General features: G+C 38.4%; 1 protein-coding gene across 7 annotated transcripts in view; it reads left to right on the top strand.

The window, feature by feature from the left end:
* The window catches only part of LOC111143182 (zinc finger protein 326), a 35,462-nt gene extending 33,945 nt beyond the window's left edge, over window positions 1–1,517 (top strand). For all 7 annotated transcript variants that reach the window (XM_022496709.1, XM_022496708.1, XM_022496703.1 and 4 more), the window contains one exon: window positions 759–1,517. In XM_022496709.1, the coding sequence (XP_022352417.1) occupies window positions 759–1,109 (351 nt within the window). In that variant the 3' untranslated portion in view covers window positions 1,110–1,517. The remainder of the gene's footprint in view (window positions 1–758) is intronic.
* The last annotated feature ends 21,831 nt before the right edge of the window (window positions 1,518–23,348 follow it).

Consider the following 23,348-nt stretch of genomic DNA (forward strand, 5'->3'; position numbering starts at 1 on the left):
CCACTGAACAGGGTGCCCATTGTGGGGCTAGATCCCACGATGCGGAGATCATGACCTGAGCCGAAGGCAAACACTTAACTGACTGAGCCACCCAGGTGCCCATAGTAAATTAGATTTATCTACTTTTTTAACGTAAAAGTAAGGTATATCTAGTAGGTACCTGGTTTTCATTCATTTGAATTTTTAAAAAGACTTGATTTTCATTTGAGTGTTTTGAAGAGATCCTACCACCATAGTACATTGAATCCTGGTGTAATTTAGTAGAACATATCTTCGCTTTATATACTTTATTTCTACCAAAACCCACGTATTTGCTTTTGCCATATGTATATGTGTGTGTGTGTTTGTGTGTGTGTGTGTGTGTGTGTGTATACCTAACTGAAGTTCTAAAATCATATATATATGATCTTAGATTTAGATTTTATATGTATATATAATATATATATTTAGATTTAGATTGTATATATATGGTTTTATATATATGTAATCATATATAGATATATGATTTTAGAAATTCAGTTAGGAAAATGTGGCCTTTAAGCATTCCAGTTTATGGAATGTAAAGTAGTGACTTTAGTAATTTATATACCCACATTGGTATGAAATAGGTGCTGAACAAAATATCTAGTGGATTTGTCATGAGTTAAAATAAAAAGCTTCAAATTATATTTATTTTTAATGTTACAGCAAATAAAAATTTCGCTGATAACAAAAATGAATATACTGATTTTAAAAGCTATTTTCCTCATGCTTTTTAGGGTGAGAATCCTTTTGAAATTCAAGATCATTCTCAAGATCAACAAATAGAAGGAGATGAGGAAGAGGAAGAAAAGATTGATGAACCTATTGAAGAAGAGGAGGAAGAGGAGGAAGAAGAGGAGGAAGTGGGGGAAGTAGAGGAAGTAGAAGAAGCGGAGGAAGCAGAGGAAGTGGGAGAAGGAGGAGGAGTAGAGGGAGTGGGAGACACAGAGGAAGCAGGGGAAATAGAGGGTGTGGGGGAGGGAGAGGCAGTGGGGGAGGGAGAGGCAGTGGGGGAAGGAGAGGCAGTGGGGGAAGAAACAAAGGAAGAGCCTGTTGACTTCCCTGTTGACCAACCTGAAGAAAATTAAATATAAGGTATTAGTCAAATCTAAAAGAAGCTTTAAATTTCTCTCCTAATATGGAAAAGGGTAAGAATTTTAATAGTTTAAAATATGAGAATTAACACCCATGTCGCATGCATTCCACACATTCAGATTTGTTTTATATAATTTCTAAATGTTTGGCATTTGTTTAATAAGATGAAGGTAAGACTATTTTAGTTTAGTTTTTATAGCTATCAAACTTAGATTAGATAAATTGTATAATTTTTAAGCTTAATTTTTATTACTTTATTGGTGTTAAGGATAACAGATGTGTATTGTTAGTATATCTACTCTAATCATTTGAACTTAAATGCTGCTGTTGGGAGTATATATTCAAGTGTGCATTAATGTTTTGAATACTTACCCTAGAAGAGATAAATTGGGCAAGTATTTTGTGCTCTGTGTATTTTTTTACGGCATTGGACATTGAATAGTAATTTGCGTTAATATACGCTTAAAGGCTTTTTGTGACCATGTTTCCCTTTGTAGCAATAAAATGATTTTTACAAAAACACTTTCCCTGGATTAGCAATTTTAAATGAAACAATTCATCAATTAAATGAGTATTTAAAATGAGGTTTTTGCCTTAATGTAGGCATTTAGCTCATAGATACATCAAGATGACTGAGAAGAGTTGAATTAAATATTTACTTCAACCATTTTTTAAAAGTACTACTAAAATATTTTTTAACCTATTTCAAGTTGAGGTCAGTCTATAACTGACTTGTTTATACTTTTTTCAATTCCTTCCTTTTCTTTGTGCCTATGTCAGATCTTGAAATCTTGAAAATACATTTGTATACAAATAATTTTTTATAGTTGTGTTAGTTCTTTTGTCATGTCTGTTTTTAGCTGAAGAACCAAGAAGCAAACCATATCACTTTTCTAAAAAAGAAGTATTTCTCTCTTGAATGTTTTTTTTTTTAACTTTTTGTAATTTGTAGGCTTACATACTGAAAAAGAGAAGATGAGATCAACAGTCTATTTTCAATGAAGCATGACCATCTATGTCACTGAAAAGTAGTGCTCTTATTTCTTTGACTCTTCACTTCGGCCTCTTTTGAGAGGAGGACTCTCAGTGAAATAAATTAGTTCCTCCAAATTTTGAAGCATTGAATGGATGAGTATATGGGAATATTAAGTAATTCTAAAGCATTAAGTTCATGAATGTATAGGCATTTGTAGAATTTCACAGGTAATTTCTCTTTTTGCATACAACAAAGCTTTTAAAAATACATTTTGGGGGGCGCCTGGGTGGCTCAGTGGTTTAAAGCCTCTGCCTTCGGCTCTGGTCATGATCTCAGTGCCCTGGGATCAAGCCCCTCATCAGGCTCTCTGCTCAGCAGGGAGCCTGCTTCCTCCTCTCTCTGCCTGCCTCTCTGCCTGCTTGTGATCTCTGTCAAATGAATAAATAAAATCTTTAAAAAAAACATACATTTTGGGGGGCCAATATGGGCTCATGTTGTGGGCTAGATTTGCTTATCTTTAAGCTTTAAATCCTTTGTATTCACTTATAGGAATTTAGAGCCAAATAAGAGAAAGTTAGTTGAAGACTGGAGAAATTTGGATCCTAGCTAAGAGTCTGTATTTACTTAAATAGGATTTAGAAAGCCTTTGTGCTCAGGAGTTAAAATTTTAAGGATAATAGGACTTGATCGATGGTCTTGTTTCTTATTTATTTAGTTTCTCCTTTATTTAAAAATATTTGTGTAAGTGTAAGGTAAAAGGAGAACAGAACCCTTTGGATTATAATTAGTGGGTTCTTTTGGTACTAAGTAGGGTGTTTTTTTAAAAAAATATCCTTAGTAATTTGAAATTTGAAACTTTTGGAATGAATCCTGTAACAAAAATCTTTATAACAAAATTTCTAAGTAAACACTTTATTTATTTAATTTTTAGAAAGATTTTAAGTAATCTCTATACCTAGCACGGGGCTCGAACTCAAAATTGCCAGATCAAGAGTCTCACGCTTCACTGAGTAGGCCAGCGATGTGCCCCATAAATGTTTTAGAGTAAGAGATAAAGAACATCTAAGTGGTAATTTTTGTGGGAAACATGTAAAAACCTTTATTCAGATTAGCTCATTTGCAAGGTATTATTAATAAAGTGTATTTTGTTATTATACTTTAGAAGTTCAAATTTATATTATCCTATTAGGTAATTTATAGATAGGCAGTTTAATTTGCAGGCAGATTAATTTTTGTGGTCCTTAGAGTTTATATTTAAAGTACTTTCATGATAAGAATTTATATGATATCTTTAATAACCTTTCAACTTTTGTTATCCAAATATTGTTTATTAAAAATCTAAACGTGGGGACGCCGGGTGGCTCAGTTGGTTGAGCCTTTGGCTCAGGTCATGATCCCAGGGTCCTGGGATCAAGTTCCACATCGGGCTCCTTGCTTTGCAAGGAGCCTGCTTCTCTCTCAGCCTCTGCCTGCCACTCTGCCTGCTTGTGAGCACGCTTGCTCGCTCTCTCTACCCCCCCCCCCAAATAAATAAATAAATAAATAAAACCTTAAAAAAAAATCTAAATGTGTAGTTATAATAACCAAAGAAATTTATTTACAACTAGCACAGTTATTTAAGGCTGATGGCCTAGGGACCATCCTATATTCTTCCCTTTTTATCACCTCCCACCTCCAGTCTTTCAGAAAGTCTGTGTTTTCTTTTTTTTTTTTTAAAGATTTTATTTATTTATTTATTTGACAGAGATCACAAGTAGGCAGAGAGGCAGGCAGAGAGAGAGAGAGGAGGAAGCAGGCTCCCTGCTAAGCAGAGAGCCCAACTCGGGGCTGGATCCCAGGACTCTGGGATCATGACCTGTGCTGAAGGCAGAGGCTTTAACCCACTGAGCCACACAGGCACCCAAGTCTGTGTTTTCTACTTCCAAAATTTATCTGTCCCTCTTCCACATCTGTTGCTACCAATCCCAGTTCATGTCCCCATCAGCTCTTTCCTGGACTATTAAAGTAGTTTATTGACTAATCTTGTTTCTAGTTTTGCCCTGCTAGATTCAGTTTTCCACACAAAAGTATAATCTTCTAAAAATATAATTAAGATAGTACTAGTTACCTGCTTCTTTTAGTATCTGTACACTTACTCAAGGTAATCAGGCCTGGCCTAGCATTTCTGCTTTATATCATGCTGTTCTCACCGGCTATGGTGGCCTTCTGTTAGTTTTTAAATGAAGCTCTTCCCTAAATCCAGACCTTTGTACTTTCTGTAATCTATTCCTCTCAGCTTTTTTGGAGTCTTTCTCCTTTAGGTCACCTTAAATGTTAAGACGAGGCTTTTCTAAGGAAACATGAAGGCAGTAATTCTTAAAATTTTGTAAAAGTAAGGATTTGGGGTACCCATACCCCAGATTTACTAGACCATATTCTTTGGAAATGATGTATTTTAATAGATACCCAAGTGATTCTGATGGTAATGGTCAGTGACTGCATTTCAAGAACACTTATAGCAGCCTCAGATTTCTAGTGCCTGCAAGTCCTGTATTAAAGCAGGAGCTTCTGCTCTTCAGTCAACAGGCACAGGTTTGGGGAATTTCCATAATGTTTTAACAAAGCATCGGAATGACTTGTTACAAATTTCTGGGAGTCAGAAAACTGGACCTTGTTCTTGTTTTTGTTCTTTTTCTCCCATTAGGTTATGTAATTCTTACAAGTTGAAGTTCTAATAATAGATCTAACAGTTTTCCCATAAAACAAGCTCTCATATTATTCCCCTACTTTAAATCCTTTATTGGCTTTTTATACATGTTAGTGAAACATTCAGATTCTTGTGATACGGCCTCTGTGGTTCTGTATGTTCTGTTCCTTGCCTGCTTCTCCAGCTTTGTATCTCAGTCTTTAACAATTTATATTAACTGCCTATACCTGTAAACATTTGAATAAATAACATGCTTCAGGAGGCAGAATGGTTCCTAGAGTTGCCAAGATTTAACTATAATCAATATTACAAAATCTAGATATTATATTTTATATTACTATACTAAATATACCAAATTACTATACTAAAATATACTAAAATATATTTTATAATATAATATTTTATAATGGTATCATATTATGTAACATCTAAAAAACCATTAATCCTTTCTAAGAATGAGGTGAAAATAACAATATTTGCAGCAGTTTGTATACCAAAAGTCATGAACATGTAGAAAGAAAGAACTATAAGAGCAAATGTTGGTAATGCATGCTAAAATGTGTTTGAGAATTCTTTTATTGGCAAGATTGTTCTTACTTAGAAGTAGTTGGTATCAGATTATCTTATCAGACTTACATTATTTGACATTTGCTTTGACTACCAAGTTGTCCTTGCTGTGAATACAAACTTTATGTATATGTAAAATACACATAGCATAAAATTTACCACTTTTACCATTTTGAGCATACATTTCAGAAGCATTGATGACAAACTTTTGATTACAATTTGGAATCCATGGTGTTCTGCTGATGGACAGAAAATGGAGTAGTCATGCAGGCAGAAGTGTTTTAGTCTATGTGACAGTTACAGTATGAATTTTAAATTAGCAGTGTGACTTTATTCGATATTTCCTACCGAGCTGGCTGGTTCTCTGTTAATGCAGACAAAATCAGGGAGCCTGCAAGCTTAGGGATAGACCCTTGGATGTGGTGAATTCAGTCCCTGCTGCCACCAATTTGGCCTCCTTGGAAGCAGTTATGCTAGTTTCTTTCTGCATTTCCCTTCCCCTTCTCCTGATTTCCTAGTTTGTGTTTAAAAATTTTTTTAAAGACTATGTTTGAGGTAGGGTTTATAAGAGATGGCCTTCTTGGAGACCGAGAATGTAGAAGGGAACAACTGTAAGCAGCTTAGTTATTAGATGAATAGACATTATGAATCTGGGGAGAGGTCGAGATCAAGATGACATACTGTATTAAAGACATCTTATGAAGTTCTATTAAAGTTACAGAAAGTATACAATGATAAACAGTTTCAGTAATAAAAATAAATTCATAACTACACTGGTTGCTGTGAAGCATTGCTAGAGGACAGAAAACAGAGAACCAGATCTTAGTGAAACAGAGAGGCACAGTCCACATAGAGAGAAAATTAAGGAAGTGCCTCCATTTTATTTTTATTTATTTATTTAGTATTTATTTGAGAGCGAGACCAGAGTGGGGGAGAGCAAAGGGAGAGGGAGAGAGGGAACTTGGGCATGGAGCCTGACGCGGGGCCGGGATCTTAAAACCCTGAGATCATGACCAGAGCCTAAATCAAGATGTGGACGCTTAAACAAATGAGCCACCCAGTGCCCGCACCTCCATTTTTATTTTAATTAATTTTTTTTTAAAGATTTTATTTATTTACTTGACAGAGATCACAAATAGGCAGAGAGGCAGGCAGAGAGAGAGGGGGAAGCAGGCTCCCTGCCGAGCAGAAAGCCCAATGCGGGGCTCAATTCCAGGACCCTGAGATCACAACCTGAGCTGAAGGCAGAGGCTTAACTCACTGAGCCACCAAGGCGCCCCTCGCATCTCCATTTTTAGAGGTGGCTGTCAGAGTGGGTGGCTTTGGTATGGTAAGCCATGTCACTGAAGGACTGAATAGTACACTAGTCCCTGGCTTAGGAATCTTGGTCCATGATATTCCTCCAATTAAAAGCCATAACACAGCCTGCTGTTTGCCAATTAGAGTGAAACTTCTAATGTAGTAGACTCCCAGAGCATATATGTATAGCAGCCATCGAAGTGTGGTCATACCTTAGGTGTTTCGTGGATACCACAAGGGGCTTTGAGTCCTCATACTTACAAAATAGGCAATCAGAAAAACCTGGTGGCTGTCCATTTTCCATTTTTCCAACTGAGTCCACCCCCTTCCTCTCTCACACAATTAAAATGCCAGGTTCTTTGTAATCAAAATCTGCCAGGGAATTTCACTTAAATTGAGAAAATAAACTATAAGTAATAATACTTTTTGGCAAAAATCCAGTAGTTTTACAAACCACCATCTGCAAGCCTCCCACTCACTGCCTGTTTTCATATGGATTTTAAATTTTTAAAGGGTTGTGGAAAACAAAGAAACTGTGACAGCTACCTAATGTGGCTTCCAAAGCCTACAATACTCATTAACCGCCCCTTTACAGGAAAAGTTTGCTGACCCCTAAGTTTGGTTCTTATTTTCCAATAATACTCAATTCAGAAGCAACAAATATTTAAGGAAGAGAGCAACATGAAAGATAAACAGTAAACTTAACAAGCAGAAATAATCCTGGGGATATAATGCAGGTAAAAAAAAACAAAACAAACCAAAAACCCTTAAACTTTAAAATATTTTAGTAAATACTAAAGTAAGTTTAGTATTTTATGTAATAATAATTAGCAATAATTATACTATTCTTATATGTATCCTTAGATATAGTGTATCATTATAATCTCCAAAGAATTTTAGAGGTTATTGCACTAATTTAAAAAAGTGCAAACTGTAATAAGAAATATCTTGGAAATAAAAAAAATAGTTGCTGGGGCGCCTGGGTGGCTCAGTGGATTGGGGCCTCTGCCTTCGGCTCGGGTCGTGGTCCCGGGGTCCTGGGATCGAGCCCCACATCGGGCTCTCTGCTCGGCAGGGAGTCTGCTTCCCTCTCTCTCTCTGCCTGCCTCTCTGCCTACTTGTGATCTCTCTCTGTCAAATAAATAAATTAATTAATTAAAAAAAAATAGTTGCTAAAATAAAAATATATTTTAGGCTAAGTAGTTGAATAAAACGTGGCTGAAAATTTAATTATTGAGCTAGAATTGTAAGCTGAGGGGTACTTATAGAATCATATAAGAAAAGGTCAGAAGATAGAAATTATGAGAAAAGTTGAGACAGAAGATCCAGGTAAACACCATCCATTTAAAATGAAACTTCATGAGATTAGGAGCCATATGTATAGAGAATTTAGCATTGGAACTGCTACATCTATCGCAGTGCTGGGTGCGTTGTAAATGCGCAGTAAATATTTTTGAATCAATGAATATATGTATATATTGCATAGAAGGTACAGAAGTTGAGAACAGAAAAGGTATAGAAAAGAAATAATAGGAAAAAATTTCTTCTGATGAAAGACTGACCACATACTAAAAGTCCGAAGTCCTGAGGAAAAATAATGAAAAAGGAGACAAGCACTTAAAATACATCCTCACAAAATTTCTGTAATCCCAGGATAATGAAAACAATCTCAAAATTTCTAAAGAGAAACAATTTACCTATAAGGGGAAAGAATCACATTGGTCTCAGATTTGTCATCTGTACGTTGGGATGCTAGAAGATCCTGTTATTTTTAAAGTTGCATGGGAAAATTATTTTGAATTTAAAATTCGATCTTGAGTTAAACTGTTGTTTTAAGAAAGAGGGCACAATAGAGACATTTTAGAATATCAAGAACATGAGTTCAGAAATTAACTGTCACAAAACTATGCACAACAACATGGTATCAAATTATAATGAAAAACTTGATGAGAAACTGGCAAATTTGCAATCAGAGCTAAGTATTTGAACACAGCCCTTTCAGAAATTACTGGCTGAAGAGTTCAAAATTGAGGACACTGGTTTTGAGCCATGTAATTCAAAGACTTTAAGAATTACAGAGTATTGCTTTTCAAATACCATGAAAAATGACCAGAAGCAGGCCACAAGGACATTACATGCAAGCTCCTTCCTGTTATCACAATGCAGTAAGTTTGAAATTAATGAGTGGATAGCAGTTGGTTAATACAATCTAATCAGATATAAAAGACGACAAGGTCCTTGTAATGCTTACATTTAAAATGAAACAATAACTTAGGAAAATTTAAGGAAGAATTCCTATTTTTTTTTAAGCTCTCCCAGATTATACAGAAATCTGAAATACCTCTCAATTTGGTCTCTGAGGCTAGCAGAACGCTTATTCCATAATGTTGCCCATCAAAGGTAACTATAGACCCATCTCACTTAGGAGCAAATGTAACCATTGAAAAAACATTAGCAAATTAAATCCAAGAGAGTATGTGTCATGACAAAGTGGGGTTTAACCAGAGCATAATCTATTAATGTAACTCAATACATTAGGAAATCTATTACTGTGCTTTAAAAAAAAAAAAAAAAGGCAGATGAAATGGGAAAAAAGAAATCACATGATAATCTCAACAGATGCTGGAAAAACATTTCCTAAAATTTAACACTCAATCCAGATTTAAATCTTGTCAGGCTAGGAATAGAAAGAAAGCTGTTTAATTTGGCTGAGGATGTCTACCAGAAACCTTCGGCAAACATCCACATTTGAGACAGGAAAATGTCTCTTGTCTATAGAATCACTTAACGACAAGAAATAGAAATTTTAGGAGAGAGAATAGTCATTATTTCAGGCAGTGTGACGTAGAGATAGTGCATCCAAGAGAATTAATTGAAAAACTATTAGAGATAGGGGCACCTGGGTGGTATAAACTTAATGGGAAAAGTGCAAGATTCAGATGAGGAAAACTACACATTTTTTAAAAGGTTTTATTTATTTGAGAGAAAAAACAAGCAGTGGGGGGAGGCATAGGGGGAGAGAGAAAAAGAGAGAAAGAGATGCAGATTCCCTGCTGAGCAGGAAGCCCGATGCAATGTGGGCTCTATCCCAGGACCTGGAGATCAAGACCCGAGCCACCCAGGCATCCTCAAAACTACACATTTTAATAAAGGGTTTAAAATGTCTGAATGAATAGTCAACATTCTTTGTTCCTGTTTGTAAAAATTTAGTATTGTCCAGATGTTAATTATCCTCAAATGAATTCATAAATTAGTTGCAATTACAGTTTTGTTACTTAGAATTAATGTTGTCTGTAAGAGAAGGTTAAAAATAACAGTGGAAGATTCAAGTCTTTCATATGAAAGTTCAGGTGGGCAGTGCAGGGTGGTGGTGCCTTTCCAGATGTTGTAAACTGAGGCTCAGTCTCTGTTGTTTTGCCATCTTCAACACCAGTTACCCTGTCTCTATTGCTGTCAGTGGAGAGGAAGAGGAGAAGAAAGTCACACACCTTCACAGTAGGAACTGGTCCCAGAAATGGCACCTGTGTTTGTACATTATTTCCCTTGCTTACAACAGCCGTACTTGACAGGTACTTGACAGCACCCGTCAAGAAGGCGGGAAACTGTATTTATTCCATAGGACATCTTTCCAGCTAAAAACCAGGGGTTCTATTTTAGGAAAGGGGAAATGGGTATACATAGCAGTGTATGCCATTTAAACTGATTCAGAAGTTCTTATGCAAATAAAAACATTAAAAAAAAAAAACAACAACAATGAAGGGTGCCTGGGTGGCTCAGTGGGTTAATGCCTCTGCCTTCGGCTGGGGTCGTGATCCCAGGGTCCTGGGATCAAGCCCCATATCGGGCTCTCTGCCTGCCTCTCTACCTGTTTGTGATCTCTGTCTGTCAAATGAATAAATAAAAAAAATCTTAAACAATGAAAATTCAGTTTGTATTTCTTACTAGAAATGTAAAACAACAATATATAAAATATAAATAGATAAGTGAAACATTAAAGAAAAAATATTATTTAAATATTTGGTATATGATGAAGGTATAATTTTGAATCAAAGATAAAATATAAAGTCCTAGAAATGGTTTGGAGACAGAATAGTTATATTGGGAAAAGCCCTACCTATGTCATACTTCGCACAAAAATAAATTTCAAGTGGATTAAAGAGATAAAGGTAAAAACCCCTACACAAGGATTAAAATGTAAGAAACTTATTTATAATTTTGGGTTTTTCTCAGTAAGATACAAGCTCCAGCAGGCATAGGGAAAAATATTGACAAATATGTCATATAAAAGAAACGACTGCAAGGTGGAAGACACTAAACAAAATTGAAAGAGTAGTAAAAGGGAAGAGTATTTGCAATATGTACAAGAGACCAAAGATTAAGTCAATAAAGAGCTTCCATTTGTCAACCATTATGTTAATAAGCATCCGAAAACTTAAAATAGCGGCTTTTGGTGAAAAAGTCCCTCTTCAGCATAGTCGATGGCTGAATAAATTGTTTCACCTTAATTGGAGGGCAGTTTGGAAGTAACTAGCAAAATTTTAAATGCACAGACTGATCAGCCGTCCCACCTATAAGTAGCTATTCATTTGCTTGAGATCAGGAATGCCTGAAATGCGCATGAATACAAAGATTACTTATTTCCCCTCATCTAAAATATATTGAGGCTAATACATCTTTACTTTTACCAGAAGGTGTCAAAAAAGGTTTTTAATAGAACAAATACCACCTGGCTGACAGCAGTGGTAAGATGCCATCAATTGTAAGATGCGTTCCAGCCTGACACATGATAAAATGGGGATGGGGAACTGTGTCCAAGAAATGCTGAAACGAGTATAAAAGAAGTCTTTGCAGCATTATTTGTAATAATGAGAAACCTGGAACCTAAATATTCAGCAACAAGGGAATGATTAAAATGTTGTGTTGAAGTCATAACAATACTCCCAATAATCTATAGCCATTGGAGACAATGAGAGATCTGTATGTTTTGACGTGGAAAAATCTCCAAGACATACTGTTTAGAGGAAGAAAAGGAGTTATAATGTATATATCAGATTTTCACTTGGAAGAAATATGTATGTAATATCTCCAAACTACATATTTGTGTAGAAATGGATAAAAATAAAATAATCTATTTACACAGAAGAGAAGTTGGAAATGATACATAGTGTTTATATGTGAGGAGGGAAGTTGCATTGTGAAAAAAATTTTTTTACTGCTTATTTCTGTTTTGTTTTGTTTTTTAAATAAGGTATAATCATGTGTCTTGTTTATAATGTACATGTTTTAAAAGAACCTGGAAAATACAGAGAATTATAAAGAATAAAATAAAAACCATCTAGAGTACAATCGCCCAGATGATAGCACCATTAACAGTTTTTGTGTATTTTTTTCTAATCCATTTTTCTTTGTAACTGGGTAGATGTTGACACTGTTCTTTGAGGTAGGAGAGACATGAATAGCAGATGTAGGTGGGGAAAACGATAAATCAGTTTGGGGGCATGTTAAGTTGGCATTGCCTGTGGGGCACTGAAATGGTGAGGTCAAGTAAGCAATTGGATATATGGGCATGGAGCATAGGGGGAGCCCATGATCAACTTACAGTATTAATGCTTTCCCTTTCAAGTGATGGATTTTAATATTCATGTGTCTGACACAAATAAAAATGTCATTTCTTGCGGCAGCATAGTGTAACATGACATATTAGCCCAGAATTCAACAGCTCTTCCTTACCTGCTGTTCCCCACCCCCTACCTTCTCTGTATCATTTTCTAGTTCTGTCCATCTGTCCATCTTGGGAAAAATATTTAAATGAAAAAAGGCCTCAGTTTTCTTAACCTACAAAATGAAGGTAATGTTACCTTCCATGCACTATTGTTGCCAGAATTAAATAATAGCACTGTCTGGAGTGCTTCGTTAGCTCTCAACATGTAAATTTTAGTGTTTTTACTGTTGCCTAAATTTACCAATGCACATCTATTTGTTTATTTTTAAGTAGAGATAAGAGAAATGGGAGTACTGACTTGGTAAGTGTTTGGTAAAATTAATAGAGAAATTTACTTTTTTTCTTTTTTTTCCACATTCATTTTAACATAACTCTTGATCTTTCATGATGTACTTTATTTTTTTAAATAATTTTTAAAAGGTTTTTTATTTATTTGACACAGAGATACAGAGTAGAAGTAGGCAGAGGGAGAGGGAGAAGCAGGCTCTCCGCTGAGCAGGGAGCCTGATGTGGGGCTTGATCCCAGGACCTTAACATCATGACCTGAGCCAAAGGCAGCTGCTTAACCAACTGAGCCATCCAGGTGCCCCTTTCATGATGTATTTTAAAGATTACATTACATTTACTCTTCGTAAGGTTTGCACAGGCCTTTGGTCAAAATTAACAAAATCACACCCTGGTAATTTAATATAATGAAAGGGAAATAATTCCTGAGTGTCTCATATAACATATTAATCATAGTTATTCCAAACAACTTTTTCCTTCAGCATCGGAGGTTCTTACCTGACCAGGATATTAAATAACCTGCTAATGTTAGAGCTCCAAACTCAGCCACCGCAAAGAGGTAAATAACTCTCCTCAACTGGGATTTGGATTGCTTGTCAGTGCTGAGGTCACTATCACTGTTAAATGACAGATGTTTTCCTGAAAATCCCCTGTATCTCTTCTTGTAATATAAAGTTCAGTGCCTGCAACAACAGGGTGGTGTTCTTTAATAACTGTTAAATTTATTCTTTAGAGATTTTACAAAGATGTCCTATTGCTCCTGGAGGACTCCCTTGACACCCAACTCTGCATTTTCTTTTTGCATAATGCCTACAATTTAGAGCCACCAGGCTCCCAGTTGTATAGCTCTTGTATTCTTGGTTCAGTACAACCAAAATACTCATAAATCTCCTTTTCTTCCAGTAGCTTTCTGCAGCAGCTGGGGTATGACAGTGATGTCCCTGATCTATAATTCCAGACAACCCTAGGGTGAACACATCGGCCAATCCAAAGCTACTACGTCAGATAAAGTGATGTTGTTTGCACAACTCAGTGTCCTCAAGAGGTCGTCATGTAATACTCCCAATTTGTATTCTGCATAAAACTCCTTTTACTAGTTATAAACTTCCTACAGGGAACAAACGTATCTAGCTAAAGGATGTTGAACATACGACTATAATTTTAAACTCAAAAGGAATGGGCTAAGCTTTTTCCATCCTAGAGCTAAAAACTATAAAAGAATCCAAATTTCTGTGTAAGTATGACTTTCTTCAATTTGGAATTCTAATGAGGCAGTGTATTCCTGAGACCCTGCATTTGATGTGTAATGCTAAGAATAAGACTGAGTAATATAAATATTTGAATTGTACATGAGACAAGTCTTTTATTGATAGTCATTACAAAATTTAATTGATTTTTTTAAATTAAAGATTTTTATTAGGGCAGCCAGGGGGAGGGATGGGGGAAGAGGGGAAGGGGAGAATCCTCAAGGCTACCCCACGCTGACTGAGGAGCCAAAATAAAAAGTCAGATGCTCAACTGACTGAGGCACCCAGGCACCCTTAATTGACTGTTTTACTATTTGTACTGTACTGACTTACAGTTGAATCAGCTATTAAATGATTCCTATTATCATGTTAATTGCATTAGAAAAACCTTAAATAAATGACACACAATTGACCCTTTAGCAGTACATTTGAATTGTGCAGGTTCACTTATATGCAGATTTTAAAAATAAATACAGTACAATATTGTAAGTGTATTTTTTCCCTATGACTTTGTTAAGATTTCCTTTTCTCTGGCTTACTTTATTGTAATAATAGGGTTTATAATACAGCATACAAAATATGTGTTAATTGACTATGTTACCAGTAAGGCTTCTGGTCTGCCATAGGCTTAGTTAACTTCTGGGGGAATCAAAAGTTATACATAGGTTTTTGACTGCATGAGGGATTGGCAGTCCTAACTCCCATGTTGTTCAAGGGTCAACTGTTCTCATGTTTTGATTTGCATGACACTTCCTAATTCTCTCAGAAATGTTTCTAGACATTAGCAAATGTCCCTGGGATGCAAAACATCCCCCAGTTGAGAACCACTAGTCTAGGTATATTAAAGGCAGTTGAATGTGAAATTGAACTGTCATTGATCTACTTGATAATATTAGGATTAAAAAAAAAAAAAGCCACCTTAGATTCAGCTCTTCTAGGAAGTATTCCTGGGCTTTCTTGACCTTTTCTCCCTCTCTTCACCAGTAAGCCATGCTATAGATGTTTCTTTCTCCACTCTATGCCATAGGCCTCTGCTTCCCTGTATCTTCTCTGCATCTTCCTCTTTTTTTCTCCCTCCAACGTGCGGCACAGTGGTTTGCACATGGTAGATGCTCTTTTGAACTGGATTTATGAATGGGTAGTTACAGTTATTTTTCTCTTGGAAGTATATATCTATAAAATGACAGACCTTTTAAAAAATAGATGTGTGGAACTATTTTATTTTGCTTTGTGTTATCTCTTTAATTGTTAGAAGCCTGTGAGACTTTATTCATGAATCATTATTTATTTACCTAATATTTATTGGGTGCTTACTACGTGCCAGACATTAATGCTGGGAGCTGAGGACACAGTTATGAACAAAATATAATCCTTGTCCTTAGGAATTTTACAGATGATTAAGAGGCAGTTACAATCCAGGGGTGGCCTGTGCACTTATGTCTGACATCACTGGTTTCCATGTAAATCAAAATTATGTAGGGTCTAGAAACCTCCTCTGGATACATGGCACAGTAGACTTCCAGGCATTGCCTTCTGCTTCAGAGAGCCTAAATTCTTTCTGACAGCTTTTGCCATGCTCTAGAACACCAGAGGAGGAATTTGGGGTCAACAGTAGTGGAATTATCATATGAAGTAACGCAGCAGTGCTGCTTTTAAGGGTCTCTTCATAACAAAGGGCCTGCCAGGAACCTAGAGAGGCAGCATTCCAAGAAAGCGCAAGATTTTGCATGGGAAAAAGTGTTGAATAGCTTGCTTTCTCCTCTAGTTACAAATGCATCCCTGAGTTTGATCAGAGTCCATTAGCTCTCTGGGTGCTGATGGCATAGAGTAACAGAAATACTTCAGATTCTCCTGCTCTCACCCCTGTCTGCTCGCTAACTTACTCTTTGTTTCCCTGTAAATTCCCACCCTCCCCACTCTATCTTTCCACATCCATCAAGGAGTGTCCCACATATATATGTTCATGAATATTTGCTCACACTGCATAAGGTCCCTGCCAGATACTGAGGTCCCCCTCTCCATGACATCCCTAAAAACTTCATTGGGATCTACAGTTGGTACCATGCCAGCAATACCATATATGATCTTGTAAATGTCTTTCGACCTCATCTCCTACCTTACTCATTATGCCACAGGTACACTGGCCTTTTTTCTGCTCCTCTGATATAGCACACTTGCTTCTCTCTTATGGCCATTGTTTGTGTTGCTTTCTCTGCCCAGAATGTTCTTTTCCCAAGCCACTGCATGACTGGGAATCTTCCATCATGCAGCTATGTTAAACTACAAATTTCTCAGATGTGAGTTGCCATGCAAGCATTCTCTATCTCAATACCCTTTTACTACCCATCCCTATCTAAAATCATTGTGTTTATCTGTTCATTACTTACTTGTCTCCTTTATTAGAATGCAAGCCCCATGAGAATAGGAATATGTATATTTTTTAATTCGGCACTGGATCCTTGGCACATAGAATGGTGATGGGCACTCAGTAAGTACTTATTAACCTAGTTAATTAATCAATGATGCCATAAATGGCTGAGCAGAGGTATATGGCAAAATGGGAAAAGGTATCTCATCAGGACAAGTTTTCTTAACTTTGACATCATTGGCGTTTTGGATGGGATGACTTGTGGGGGCTGTTCTGTGAATTGTAGGATGGTTAGCAGCATCCCTGGCCTCTGCCCGCCAGATGCCAGTAACACCTGTCCCCAGTTTAAGACAACCGAAAATGTCTCTAGATTTTGCCAAAATGTCTGCTTAAGGGCAAAATCGCTTCCAGCTGAAAACTACCTTTTAAAAAGATCCAAAGCAGGGAAACTTGCGCACCTGTTTCTTCCAGAGTTTTATTAGAGATACATTTTTTTTAATCTTTTTTTTATCCCAATGCTGCATACTTTTTGTGTGTGTGTGTGTGTATATATATACATATGTATGTATATGTATATATATACACACATATATATACACCATATGTATGTATATGTATGCATGTATGTATGTGTGTGTATATATATATACATATATATATACACACACATACATACATACATACATACATACATATTCATTTGATTCTTCTCACATGCCTGCAGTTTGGCTGGGATTGGGCTGATCTTGGTTGGGCTTAGCTAGGTTTGATGTCACACTGCATCTATGGTCAGGTCTGTTTCAAATTCTCATTCTCCTGGATCAGTGGCTGCCTGAATCATGTTCACCATGAAAAGCAGATGTGCAAAAAGGCAAGCACAATTATGCTAGCATATTTCAAACTTCTGCTTTGTTAGATTCTCAAACATATAGACTGAAGCAAGACACATGGCCAAGACCAAAGTCAAAGGGCAGGGAAATCTACCACCTGGAGTGGTGGTGAAGAGGATTGAATATTTGCTGAATGGTAATCCAAATGGTGATACAGATCTTTCCATTTTCACTCACAGTTCTCTATTTAGATAGAATCAATAGAGACTAGAGTAGGAGACATAGCTGTGTGATAAACATACTGAAATCTTCCTTGACAATTATGATTTTCTTCATGGGTCCTTGTAGCTTTGTACCTCAGGATTATTTGTTTCAGGATGATGCTTAGTTTAATTTGAATCTCTTTTAGACTTTAAGGTAGAACCCCTCCTATACAAAGTTTTGATAAATTATTTGCCTTTATGCATTAAAGATTCTTTGAAAAATGTAACTATTATTAATTTACCTTTTATAATATTTTCTTATGTATATCCTAAACTGCTTTAGGAGGTTGACTAGGTTTTAGATTTGTTTGGCTGCAAGTAACAAAAATCAATTTATGTTAGCTTAAACAAATAGGTTTACTTTTCTCATATAACAAGGATTCTGGAGTCAGAAAATTGCTGATATTGGTTCAGCTGCTCATTGTCATCTGAGTTAGCATCCTGGTTCTTTTGGCCTTTCCCTAGTCATCTTGAGATGCTGTTTCAGCTCCAAGTAATGTCTCTACATTTAAGGCAGGAAGAGGGGTGGGGGGGGCAGGCAGTCCCCAGGCACATCTGTCTCTGTTATTGGGAAACAAGTATTTTCCTGGAAATTCTCTAGCAGGCTTGTGCTTCTCTCTCTTCAGTCAGAACTGGGTCACTTGGCCATCACTAGCTGTCTGTGGTAGAAGATGGCAAGGAAGAAGAATGTTGGCAAAGACTGTTTGAGTCAGTTTTTTAAAATAAACTCTGGGGAATAGTTTTGATATGCTATGATTTAGAGGAAAGCAGTCATGACAATAACAATAATAACCTCAATTTGTTGACATATTGACATAATCAGAGACTGTGCTAGTGGCCTTGCCTTTATTACATTCCTTAATCCTCACCCAACCTCAGATAAGGATGCTGAGGCTCAGAGCAGGTAAGTAGTGCCCCTGGACCCATCACACACCAGTTCACACAGCTAAACAGGTAAAAAGCAAGCTGTAATTCATGTCTAGTTCTCTCTGATTCCAAAGCTTGTAACTTTAATCTGTTCTGAGTACAGTATAAATGAATAATTTTTTTTTAATTTTTTGAAGATTTTATTTATTTGACAGAGAGAGCATAAGCAGAGGGAGCATCAGGCAGAGGGAGAGGGAGAAACAGGTTCCCTGTGGAGCAGGGAACCCAATGTGGCACTCTCCCAGGACCTTGGGATCATGACCTGAGCCAAAGGAAGACAGTTAACCCACTGAGCCACCCAGGCATTCCTAAATGAATAATTTTTAAATCAGGGAATCCATAGGAGTTTGTAGACTCTCAGAGTTTGAGTTAATCCATTTCTTGGACTTGGGAAGTGAGTATAATGACCCTAAAATTCAGCCATCGAGGAACATTAAATACTTTTATTAACTTATTCAAATACTTATTGAATAGTAAACACATAAAATACACTATTAGATACTACGTGTGAAAGAGGCATAAAAAGTGAATGGAGCGTGTGCCTGGGTGGCTCAGTCAGTTGGGTGTCTGCTCAGGTCATGATCCCAGGGTCAGGGATTGAGTGCCACACCAAGCTCTCTGCTAAGTGGGTAATTTGCTTCTCCCTCTGACCCTCCCCCTCGTGCTTTCTCTCTCTCACACTCAAATGAATAAAATCTTTTAAAAAGTGAATGGAACGTGGAAACATTGGTGCTGTACTTATAAAATTTTTGGTCTAGGAGGGAAAGTAAGGTGCACAGAAAGAGAACACAAGTTGGAAAGTGGTAAATATCAGACTAAGTACACAGGGGTATTGTCATGTCTGTTTTTGTTTGCCCCAAGGTGCCAAGACCTAGTATATTCCTGTACATAAAAGGAACTCTATAAATATTTACTCATCTGAACTGAAAAAGGGAACAAATGCAATACGATTGGACTTCAGTCAAAGATTTGCTCCAGTTGAAGGAATTAGGGAAAGCTTTGTGGGCAAAGTATTTTGACTTAGGACTTGAGAGAGGCACATGATTTGGATGGAAAGAACTAGGGTTATTGGAGGCGGTGGAAGAAAAGTGGTCAAGGAAGAAGTATCAGGCGCAAGGCAGAAGGGAAACACAACCGTCTCCAGGGAGCAGCATGTGTGTCTCTGTGGCTGCGGTGTAAGGCACTTGAACATGGAGGCAGGAGCCGTTGGTGGCAGATGGCACAGATCATGCCAGGATAAAGGGTTTGGATTTTATTCTGAGGCAAGCACAAGACGGTAGAGTGAGATAAGCAGAGCTGGACTTCAGGAAGTAAATCTGCCAGCAATTTAAAGTTGTGTTAGAGTGAAGAAAAGCCGGTATGAGTTGGAGCCTGCAGTTAGGTTAAAGTAACATTCTGGATAGAAATAGCCGTGGCTCGATGAGCGCCTAAGCCAGGGTGACAATGGAGAAGAGGCAGTGGGTTTGAAAGGTGTTAATAGGGGAGGACAATACCTGCAGTTCACTTGATGTGGGGGCCCTATGAGGGGGGAATAAATGATGGAATAAGATTTTTTAATTTGTGTGCCTGGAGAATAGTAGTGCCATTAAAAGAAATCAAGCTCTCTGAAGGAAATCCACGTATTGGCTAGTTTGTGAGGGAGAAATGCTGTTTGGTTCTGGTCCTTTTGAGTTGGGAGGTATTGTGGGATATCCAGGTAGGAGTAAAGCTTGGGTGGTAAGAGTTCCTGATTGCCCTTTAGCATGGACATGATGTCTGAGTCAGATTATTCCAGGAGCACAGATGGGCAGGTTCATGCAGGGCCTCACTGTGTCTGTCACTGGGTCTAGGGAACCAGTGTTTAGATAATATGGGGCTGAGATGACAGGGGATATTTTTGGAACCCTTAAGTTTTGGGGTGTGTGTGTATGTGTGCATGCATGTGTGTGTGTGTGTCCTTTGAAGGGTTAGTGATTTCCAGTTTTAGCCCAAGCAGTTTTTATAGTGGAAGGAAGGGGGCAGCAGAGTCCCACTTTTCAAAGGAGAGTCTGGCCATAACTTCAGAAGGTTGTTTCCACCCCCTAACTTGTACACATTTTTTGTTAATGAAACCATGTCCCCCCCCACCCCGCTTTTTTAAAGATTCTATTTATTTATTTGACAGAGAGAGAGACACAGTGGAAGAGGAAACACAAGCAGGGGAAGTGGGAAAGGGAGAAGCAGGCTTCCCACTGAGCAGGGATCCTGATGTGGGGCTCTATCCCAAGACCCTGGGATCATGACCTGAACCAAAGGTAGACGCTTAATGACTGAGCCACCCAGGTGCCCCCAATGTCCCCTTTTTAAAAGTTGGAGAACGTAATTTGATTCCAAAATTGCTGTCTTTGGGTACAACATAGAGATCTGAAGCCTGACTTCAGAGGACTGTGCCTCCAAGCTGATTACACAAACTTCTTTTAAAGATAGGAGTTAAAAACTCCTTTACTGGTGATAGTCTGATGCGATCTCAGTGGAAGGCTTGGTATTGGACTCGCAATGGGGAATTTTTAGCCTAAGGGCTAACTCTACCCTGGCGACTCTGCCAGCAGCATTCTTTAAGACACATTTACTGTTACAGTTAGAGTCATGGTAAGTTTAGTCCTGGTTGCTACTGTTGGCTGGTTTCCTCAGATTGGTTGCCCTGGAATAAGGGTGGGAAATGAAGCCACATTCACAGGTATAACTCCTCCTTCTTTGGTTTCTGATCCATTGCACAGCTGCTGTACCCCTAGCACTTTCCGGTCTCTGTTATTGTACCTCTCAGCCTCCTCCCACTGTCTCCCCAGTGAAGCAGGGGCACAGAAGCTTCTCGTTTCTGTTTCCAGTGCTGGGCTGTGCCGTCTTACAGCAGGTGGACCCATAGATCCCTGAGCAATGAGTCCTACTATGGACTGTCACTGTGCTGGTCCTGCCCAGTGTGGTGCAGAGCGCCAGACTTGTTCTCTGTGCCCTGCTTTGTGACACAGACCAGCACCATGTCTACCGTTTACTGCCTACTGCTGTGTCTGCAGCCCCAGTGCTATCCTGCCAATGGGACGGGTGCTTGAACATTTTGTGTTGTTACTGAATAAGCACCACTCGTCGCCTCGATGCCATCTGGAATTTTTTTTTTTTTAAGATTTTATTTATCTATTTGACAGACAGAGATCACAAGTAGCCAGAGAGAGAGGGGGAAGCAGGCTCCCTACCGAGCAGATAGCCCAATGCAGGGCTCAATCCCAGGACCCTAAGATCATGACCTGAACCAAAGGCAGGGGCTTAACCCACTGAGCCACCCAGGTACCCCATGGAATTTTTAATAAAATTTCTCTTAAAATACAGCCCCCGCCCCCGGCTTTTTACTTATACTTCTTCTCTTTCTGGATGTCAGGCAATGACCATAGGAATAAGGACAAAAGTACAAGCTCTCCTGGGCTCCAGGAGTTGGGCGGGGACAGTGTGCAGATAGCCAGGTGCTCAGTGCCCGTGGCTGAGTGAGGATGAGCCTGCGGCAGGGACTGGCATCCATGCCGTCACGTCGCTCCAGACCCCAGGCATGCTGCTCTGTCCTCAGTTCTCTGATGTCCTTTAAACCTCCAGGCCTTTGTTCATACTGTTTTCTCCCTCGGAAGGTCCTTCCTCTCTTCTGTTTCATGAACATCTTTTTCCCGCCCTAGTCTTTCTTTTGCCCTCATAGAGTTTAATCTCTATCAGTTATGTAGTTTATTTATTACATATGTGGTCTGTTCCCCCATCCTGCTAGAATGTAAGCTCTGTGAGAGCAGGGGTCTTTGCACCGCTGATAGATGGCAAGCACCCAGAGTACTGTTTAGAGCCTAGTAGCACCTCAATTAATGAACAAGTGAATTAAATGAACAAGTGGATCCTCGAAGGCTCGACTTACATGTCAAAAGCTTTCCACGTCTGACTTCTTCCAATCCTAGATAAAATTCACTTATATGTCCTCTATTTTACGGTAGCACTTTGTATTGACATTTGTATTATGGCATTTTTACCCCACTGTATGATAGTTTATAATTTGATAAAGTCAATAACAGAAATAATGTAACAGAATTTTAAATTGGAAGTTTTGATTGCGGCACCAAGATGCAGCACGTACAAAATTTCAAACTGAGGTGTCATCCACAGATGAAATTTTCATGAGCTTCTTGACTCTGAAAAAAAAAACAACTACCCGCTCACATTGAGGATATTGAAGGATCAAGAGTGTGGAGATGAGGAAAGATTTGGTGAGGAGGATTTCTTCTGAAAGAGCTCCCTGGTAAGTCCTCCATGCCCACCAGAGGAGCGGGGAGGGCGCTTCTACCTTCATTCCCCTCAAGCTGAGGAAGGGCGTCACAAGGACTACATGGAGATTGTGTGTCTGGTGGTTAGGGAGACATGACTCCTTTTCAAGTCTTGCCTGGAAATGGTAAAAGGTAAAGACAGGTCAGCCAGCTGCTCTGATGGCAGGAACAAGTCGGGGTGAGATGTGAGAGACTGAAGCACTCCGCGGTCATTCTCAATCTTCCCCATGATCACTGCCTGGAGGTTCCCCTCCAGGACAACTGCAGAGAAAGGACGGGACCAGCCAGAGCAAAATGCATTACCTTCGACTAAGGAAAAGTAGTCAAATACAACTTAAAAAAATTATTTTGCGGGGGAGGCTTTGAACAATCCATCAAATTGTTAGAAAGCATCACCTTTAAATGCCCACAACAAAGAAGTGTCCAAACACAAGAAGCTCACCCCAAAGAGAATCCTCCAAATTGGAACTTTCTGGCCCCTCTTTACTGCTCCTCCATCCCACTTCCTTTGCCTCTGGCAGGGTGAGAAGCCTAGTGACAAGCTGGGGGAGGGAAGAAATGCTGAGGTTTGGGAGGCACCTTGGGGAAGAGGGAGAGGACAAGACCTGTCTTTCTCACTAGGAGCACTGTCAGCCCTCAGCAAACCACCACCCCAGAGATGACTGAACCAGCTTCCAGTTGTATTTCTTTCATAGGACTGGCCATTCTGATTTCTGAATTAACACAGTTTGTATGCCTTAAAGTGACCTGAAATAATA

Source organism: Enhydra lutris, unplaced genomic scaffold (genome assembly GCF_002288905.1).
Source record: "Enhydra lutris kenyoni isolate GAN:26980312 unplaced genomic scaffold, ASM228890v2 scaffoldscaffold9, whole genome shotgun sequence".
Classification (NCBI taxonomy): Eukaryota; Metazoa; Chordata; class Mammalia; order Carnivora; family Mustelidae; genus Enhydra; species Enhydra lutris.